Source organism: Nannobrachium achirus (genome assembly GCF_963921795.1).
Source record: "Nannobrachium achirus genome assembly, chromosome: 15".
NCBI lineage: Eukaryota > Metazoa > Chordata > Actinopteri > Myctophiformes > Myctophidae > Nannobrachium > Nannobrachium achirus.
Window position 1 is genome coordinate 36,372,711 of NC_137822.1, and position 8,789 is coordinate 36,381,499.

Genomic DNA, 8,789 nt, shown 5'->3' on the forward strand with positions numbered 1-8,789 from the left:
ATGAATATTTTTTGTACATCCTTGATTTTATGCTTTCATGATGGTACATGGGAGTGGATTGCTGCCAAAGTTTTGACGTTTAAAATATGCAAGGACGATAAAGCATCTCATCTGATGTAATCTAATCTTGTCCCTTTCCTCCTCCACACTCCATAGTATATCTGAAAATGTCCGACAAAGGGGAGCATCGGGGTCAAGAATTTCGGATAATAAAGGTATCTATCTATCTAAATCGTTTTCCCAGTGCATCGACATGTGCTCCCCTCCCTCCCTCTTGATCTTGATTTCGCTGCGCAGCACAGCCGTCCTGAGGATCATGGCTTTGGTTCGTCTCTGGAACTCCTTCCCCATTTGGAGGGACCTCTCGAAGGTGGTGCTCCTCTGGTCCACGTCGCGGGCGTACAGGACCTTGCTGTGGGAGTCGATGCGTGCGTTGATGAGCCCCTCCAGTATGAGCTGTGTGAGCTCGTCTTCCAGAGACGGCACCGTGGTGTTGAAGGCCTGGGCCATCTTGGTCATGTCTGCCGACACGTAAGGGCTGAAGTACTGTATGAGGGCTCTGCTCCTGATCTGCGCGTACAGCGTTCTGACGTGAGGGGCCAGGTACATGTCCAGCATGAGGTTGTCCTTCATCTCGTCCAGCAGCTTGAGACAGGAGGCGTACTTGGACTGGTAGAACTTGAAGATGACGTCGAGGACCTGGGGCTCCAGCTCTAAGAACAACTTAAAGGAGCTGCTGTTGATGACGTTCCGTTGGAGCTCCTGTCTGTCAAACGCCGCCAGCGCACACAGTCCTCCGTACACGGCCACGTTGTTGCCAGAGAGCACCTCCGGGTAGTCGCAGTGGTCAAACGAGACCTGCAGGAAGCACTTGGCGGCTGCTTTGTACTTTCGAGCGGCCAGCTCCGACAGGCCACCGGCGCATTTCAGCTTGGTCAGGACCACGTGGTGGTCACTGTCCCGTTGTTCCCCTTTTCGGTCAGCTATTGCTGGAGTGGACTCTGCTTTGCCGATGTAGCTCAGCACGTGGACCCAGTTGTTGAGGTAAACACTGACCCTGATGTTGTTAAGGTACATGTTAATGATGTGCTTTTCACTGGTAACGTAATCCTTGGCTTTGGGGTAAGCCTTGAGGGCCGAAGGGAGGTCACCACAGTCGAGGTAATGTTCAGTCAGGTCATCGTACACTTGCCCCATGCTCTCATTGGTGTCCCTTTGGTTTCCCTTCTTGAGTTCGCCGGCCAGCTTCGCCAGCCTCTCCATCTTGTGCGTGGCGTTCTTCCTGGCCGCGTCGATCCAGGCCGTGTCCAGGGGAGGGGTGTCTGCCACGCCCTGGGCCTCGCGGTTGGCCTCCACGAGCTTGCGGTGGATCTCCTCGTACACGCCCACGTTCATGGTGTTCTGGACGAAGGCGAGCGCCATCCTGAGAGCCTCGACGCGGAGCAGGGGACAGTGTTCGGCCACGTACTGGAGTCTCCTGATTCTCATCAGGCCGTTGTAGCTGGCAGCGTACTGCTCCAAGTCCAGGGTTGTGTTCTGTACGATGTAGTTGGTGTCCGACGCGTTGTTCTCCTGGTCGTCCTGCGTGTCCATGTCCATCGGCATTGAGTCCATAGCTCCATGGAAGCCGTCCATGGGTCCAGACATCTCGTAATACATTGTTAACACTGGAGACAGGATGCTTCTCTGTCACGTATTCTCTGTCCCCTACGTTTCTGCCCCAGCAAGCAACACACATATATATATGGACTCCCACGTAGTGACGTATGCAGCCAGACGTATGAGCCATACGTCACTAGCACGTCAGTGCTGTATCATTATTGCCACACCTTGTTGCGGGGGGAAGACACAATAGAGAGTAGGCACAGACGACATTGTGCATTGCATTCTGGGTAGCCATCACCATTTCCCCTGGTACATTAGTCCAGTGGTTCTCAATCGTTTCAGGCTGCAACCTCCCAAGATAATAATAATCATCATCATCATCATCATCATATTAATAATTTCTGAACTGGGGACCCCCCAAATTAATCGTATTTGAACTGGGGACTTCCCAAAATAATCATATTTGAACTGTTGACCCCCCATCCTGAAAAGCACTTTGAGGTTGTTGAGGGGGTTAGAGAGAGTACAAATGGAACCAAATACAATTCATTTGGTTCCATTTGTACTCTCCTCAGAGTTATGGGGGTCCTTTGAAATTAAACCGAGCCATTTTAAACAAAGGATGTTAACTGCAGAGACGACTCAAGGAGGCCAGCTGGGCCAATTATCATTTTGCCCCCAACTCCCTCCTCTTTGCCTTTCCTGTTAGTCACACTACACTACACTAAACTCACACTACTACTGTACACGTCACTTAGGATATTTTGTATTGTAGCTGCTCATCAGTTAAATAATATGTAATGTATGTATGTTTTTGGAGCCGTGTGCAGAGCACATGAGCTCCCTCTGAGTGGCAATGTGTGTCCTGTCTCACCAGAGTCTGTGTCTGTCCAGTCAAGAATGAACAGGATCTGCCCATGCGCAATTCTTTGGATGGGATTTATGTCACTTTGAAGTGAGCCGATTTTTTGGATGGGATTTATGTCACTTTGAAGTGAGCCGATTTTTTGGATGGGATTTATGTCACTTTGAAGTGAGCCGATTTTTTGGATGGGATTTATGTCACTTTGAAGTGAGCCGATTTTTTGGATGGGATTTATGTCACTTTGAAGTGAGCCGAATCTCTGGGATCCGTTCTTTTCAAAGAGCCGTTCAAAAGTTATTTATTTTGTAAATACTTTGTAGATTTTGATTATAATTACAAATCACTTCAATCAAAAACATAGACCTGGAACTGCTCAAATTCACGGCTCCACAGAGGGCACTGTTATTTCCTGCATATGCAGTACAACCATAAGGTTCAACATGACATACAGACAGTACAGTGCTCAGTATATATATAGTATTTAATTACACAGAGAGTACAGTACAGTGGACAGTATAGATATATTATCTAATCACACATACAGAGAGTACTGTGGTCAGACACATCATTTCATTCATTCACAAGCAGCTACTGTACAGTATTTCACAGTCTATGTACAGTATGGATCCAGCTGTCTTCCCTACGTTGGGAGTTTTAGATAATGATGCTCCTAATACTAATGATACTAAATAACAATTTACACAAAAAGGACAGGATGGTATAATATTAACCAAAAATAAATAAGAGACTAATTTCTTTTTTTCTGAAGTATAGGCTTTGGTCTTGGTCAGGGCAGACTGCTCTATGGACATTGGACACTTTGCTAGGTGGTGTGAAAAGGTATGGATAATCACTGGCGCACCCACCCGATCTACAAGCTCAGGTTGCACTGGCTAGAACCACACTGAGGACTGGTAGCTCTGGGACCAAAAGTTAGCACCAGGTCCCACAGGTCATAATGAAAGGTTACAATATAAATATATAAAGCTATACTAAAGCTATTCCGGATATGTCAATCTTTAAATAAATACATAAATACAAACTCTCTTTTCATACAACACACACACACACACACACACACACACACACACACACACACACACACACACACACACTGAACCCCATGTGTACATAGAAACCTTTCTGTTCTGGCCCTCAGACCAAGCTACATTTGATTGTCCAAAACACTGGCAGCAAATGGGTGAATACATTTTCACAAAAGACCTGCAGAATTCAACTGGCTTCTATGGTGATAAGAGACGACTGGACTGTCATGTCAATCCTGCAACCTGACAGTTCAGGCTGCTGTGAATGCCAGCCGTCTGGAGCTTGTACAAATTGTCACAACGTAGATGGTTCTTCCCTGACCTGTCGACGGAGACAATGGTGAACATCTCATAGGGCGGGATCAGCACTTCCTGCTCGTCTGCGCCGAACTCTGTGTAGGACTTGAGGAAGGCACCGAAACACGTGCGTATCTCGAAACAGGTCTTTCTCCCAAAATGCTCCAGGTTTGTGCTGAGGGAGCTTGACGCGAAGGAGCCAAACCGCATGGTTTGACCCACTTCCCCTACGAATTCCCGCTTGGATCTTCGGTAGGAAGTGTAGCAGTTCCTTTGATTCTGTTTCAGACGCTGGATGGCATCGGTCAGCAGGAAGTGGAGCGCGTGAAACTCAAACGTTGTGTTGTATGTTGTTTTGCTCTTGCGAACGGCTTCGTTCAAGTCCGCGTAAGCGCTTGCCGTGTACGCACAGAGAGCCTTTAGGTGATCCCATGACAGTGAGTCATAGGAGTCTTTCACCCTCAAGGCTTGTGTGGCGCAACGTTCCGTGACTTTGGAGAACAGAGCTTCCTTCTTGCTGCTCTCACGGAGGAAGTTGCGTTTCACCTTGATGAGCATCTTGTCAGAGCATCCGTGATACATGTCATCGACTGAGACAGAAGCCATGCCCAGAGAGATGCTGCTGAGCTTGTAGTGGCCTAAGGAGACCTGCATAGTGACACCAGGGGACTTAACAGGCGCATTAATAGACATGTTATGTGGCTTAAAATGCACTTCAGGGACAGCTACAGTGTCTGGTACCGGAGTCACCATAGGGACCGGTGAGGAGACACTAGGGCCCTTCGAAGGGTCCTCTGTGGTGTCTTGTACTAGAGTCATCATAGAGCCCGGTGTGGGGATATGGGGGCCCTTCGAAGGGGCCTCTTTAGTGTCTGGTACTGGAGTCACCATAGGGACCGGTGTGGAGACACTAGGGCCCTTCGAAGGGTCCTCTGTGGTGTCTGGTACTAGAGTCATCATAGGGACCAGTGTGGACACACTGGGGCCCTTCGAAGGGGCTTCCGTTGTGTCTTGTACTAGAGTCCTCATATAGACCGGTGTGGAGACATGGGGGCCCTTCGAAGGGGCCTTTGAGGTGTCTTGTACTAGAGTCATCATAGGGCCCGGTGTGGAGATATGGGGGCCCTTCGAAGGGGCCTCTTTAGTGTCTGGTACTGGAGTCACCATAGGGACCGGTGTGGAGACACTGGGGCCCTTTGAAGGGGCCTCCGAGGTGTCTTGTACTAGAGTCATCATAGGGCCCGTTGTGGAGACATGGGGGCCCTTTGAAGGGGCCTCCATAGTGTCCGGTACTGTAGTCATCAAAGGGACCGGTGTGGAGACATCAGGTCTTTTGAAATTGTCTTCTGTCCAGTCCTGTATAAGCAGCTGTGAAAACACATTACAAAACTCATTAGTTGGCGAGTTACACATTAATGATATACAGAAAGCAACAACAGATGGTTTTCATTAAAAATAACAAATACTGTACATCTTCAAGTTTATTGTGATTTAAAAGTAATATACTGTATATGTCCCTTTAATGGGTCACACATGAATACATGTTCACAGCTTTGTTTACATATTCTCCGGCCATTCCCTAACTCATCAGAATAACTGAGTCAATGTTGGACTATTCTATTCTAAGGTATTATATATCTCACCGCCTTTGCATCCACAGTCAAAGTCCAAACGCAGAGTGAGCAGAGCACAGCGAAGGCCAGCATCTTCTCTTTCATCCCTTATTGATGCAGCCTGAAGTAAGCAGAAGATAAACATTAAATGACATGGCCATTGGTAGCAATAATTCAGTTGGTAGCAGTGATGGAAGAATTACAGGTACTCACATTTTTACTTAATAGTGTCAATACCCTATTGTAGAATTAGTCTGTTACAAGTACAAGTCTGCTGTTCAAAACTTACTTGAGTAAAAGTACAAAAGTATTGGCATGTAGATTGGCTATTTTCAAATAGCCTAACTGAAATGGGTAATGCACGTTTTGTAGGCTAATAATCATCAAATCTACATTACTATTAAGGTCTATTTTATTTTTACTATTACCTAAAGTTTTCAAATAATTGTAGTGGAGTAGAAGTACAATATTTGCCTTTGAGATGTAGTGGAGTAGAAGTAAAAGTGAATTACTGGAAATACTCAAAAAATCCTCAAAAGTGTACTTAAGTTAAGTATACTTGAGTACATGAACACAGTTACTTTCACTGGTTGGTAGTTAGTGTTAACAACACAAACTACATGACTACAGGTTTAGTCGCCTAATTTAGTCAACAAAAAATAAAACATTTCAGATGACTAAAACTAAATTACATTTTATTCAAAAGACATCACAAAGTGCTGTCAAAATAACACTGGTTGAAAGTCATCGTATCTCCAAGTTTCAAACTATTATTAAAGCCCAGCTTCATCATGCAAGACTACCGCACAAAACTAGTGGTGCGAAGCGGTGTGTACTTGTAGATCAGCTATTTTCACTGGTTTAAATCATGAAAATGATGAATACTAAACGAACACAAGGTACCAACAACAATGACGATATTCTAGTGAACTCACCGGACGTAACAGCAGCAGGTGGTTGTCAGAGGAGAGAGTCTTCTTGGCTTGGAAGATGCCAGTGTGATGCCCGACTTATAACTGACTTGATGGTTGGCACAGTGGCACAGCCCACATCAACAATGCTTACACATCACTGGGACCTTCGTCCGTGCAGTCCCTTCTTGTTATTCATTTGCATACTTGGCAAAATAGGCCTGCAAATATTACCACTGTTACAGCTTTGGAATGCCCTTGTATCTTTGGATATGCGCACACACACACACACACACACACACGCGCACACACACACACACACACACACACACACACACACACACACACACACACACACACACACACACACACACACACACACACACACACACACACACACACACACACACACACACACACACAAACACACACACACACACACACACACACACTGTATGACGTATAGCACAACCAGTGCCTAGATCAGCATAAATGCAGCAAAAGTGAAACTAAGTTTAGCTTGGGTATTGTCCAAGTCAGTGTGATAAATTAGGGAGATTCCACATTAATGTGAGGAAGTCACGCACGAGACATAAATTCACTCTGTGGTGAAATCGTCATTATTTCCTTGCAGAAGTGAAAGTGAAGAGTGAAGCAAGAGATGGCAGATTTTGCACTTGCAAATGCTCTGCAAATAGCTACAGTCTAATAGAATTACACATTTTCCATCACTTTCCAGTCTTTGTAGATTTAGATTATGAATGCAAATCATACATAACTAATTATAAGCTCTATAACTCGGCTATTAGATTGGTTATTTTCAAAAGAAGAAAAAGAAAAATGTGAGATTGGACATTCTGCATAATGCTAATTCTTTTGTACTTTTACCCAAGTCCATTTTCTAATACTGGACCCAAAAGCAGAACTCAGAAACAGATTAACAAGCAATATAATATTTTATTCCACAAAATAAAAATCATAATGAATAAAAGTATGGAATGGCTGTATGCATGGCTGGTTGGCAGGCAAGCAGCGGGTGTGGGGGTACTGGGCAATCTGAGACACAGGGAGACAAAGGAGTTAGAACAATGCTGGAAACAAGCCAAAATCTGAGAAGCTGAGGCATAGTTGCCCATCATTTCCCCCATTGGCAACTAAACAAACTGGCAAGGGCTTAAATGAGAAGCCAGGGCTTTTATGGCCCCATTTACACTGGTAGCCAAATCCAGCCTGCAGATCAGATAGCCACATCCAGATTGGAATCTGATTTGTTTAAATGAGTCATGTGACCTGTTAGACTCATTTTAACAAATATCTGGATGTGGCTCAGAGCTGATTCTGGCTGGATTTGGCTGCCAGTGTAAATGGGGCCTGTGTGCTGGGCTTGATGAGAACATTAACCCCAGGTGAGCAGGCAGCAAAAAAAAAAAAAACGAGTAAGAAATGAGTACTATCTGTTGGCAAATCTGGGATATGTACCCAGGGGCGTCACAAGGGAGGGGGGGGGGGGGGGGGGGGGGGGGGGCGGGGACTGAGTTACTAGGGCCCAAGGTGGAGGGGCCCTAGTAACTTTAGCTATTGAAAAATAGCAGATATACAAGCTCACAGCATGGCACCGAGTGCTGCGCTGCGAGCTTGTAGATCTGCTATTTTTTTTAAAGTCGTGAAAATGGGTGCAAATCTTTGAATAGGCCTATATGTATTTAGGACTGAGTTACTAGGGCCCAAGGTGGAGGGGCCCTAGTCTTTGAATAGGCCTATATGTATTTAGGACTGAGTTACTAGGGCCCAAGGTGGAGGGGCCCTAGTAACTTTAGCTATTGAAAAATAGCAGATATACAAGCTCACAGCGCGGCACCGAGTGCTGCGCTGCAAGCTTGTAGATCTGCTATTTTTTTTAAAGTTGTGAAAATGTGTGCAAATCTTTGAATAGGCCTATATGTATTTTTAAGCGAACATTTGTAACTCAAATTACACTTCTGGGGGGATCCCTGGAACTAAATATTTTTAGATGGGGGTCCGTGGCCAAATACATATCATTTTGGTTGTCCTTGATATGAAAAGGTTTGAGCACCACTGACATACATGGAAACATAGGTTTCTTGCACACATTTACGATTTTTCAGAAAATAGCAGATCTACAAGCTCACAGCGTGGCTGTGAGCTTGTATATCTGCTATTTTTCAATAATTAACATTCATGGTGGGCCCGCAGTGAATCCTTGTACCCAGGGCCCAGAATTTGGTGTGACGCCCGGCCCCTGTATGTCCCCACATTTCCTGTTTTCCTACATTTACTGTAACAGCATTGTTTGTGGTGCTTGGTTTGCGGGAACAGAACAGTAGGGCTCTTCCTCACAGACAGACAAAGAGATGAGATAGATGAGAGATACAACATTAATCCCAAAGGGAAATTGAGGCTTGGCGCATTACAGCAGCATAATGTGATAGAA

At 45.4% G+C, this 8,789-nt stretch overlaps 1 protein-coding gene across 1 annotated transcript; it reads right to left on the reverse strand.

The window, feature by feature from the left end:
- Positions 1 to 219: 219 nt before the first annotated feature.
- On the reverse strand, positions 220 to 1,647 carry LOC308299811 (COP9 signalosome complex subunit 1-like; the record flags this gene model as incomplete). The annotated part of the gene is made up of 1 exon (XM_080743596.1): positions 220 to 1,647. The coding sequence occupies one exon, from the start codon at positions 1,645 to 1,647 to the stop codon at positions 220 to 222; it is 1,428 nt and encodes a 475-aa protein (XP_080599722.1).
- Between the last annotated feature and the right edge of the window lie 7,142 nt (positions 1,648 to 8,789).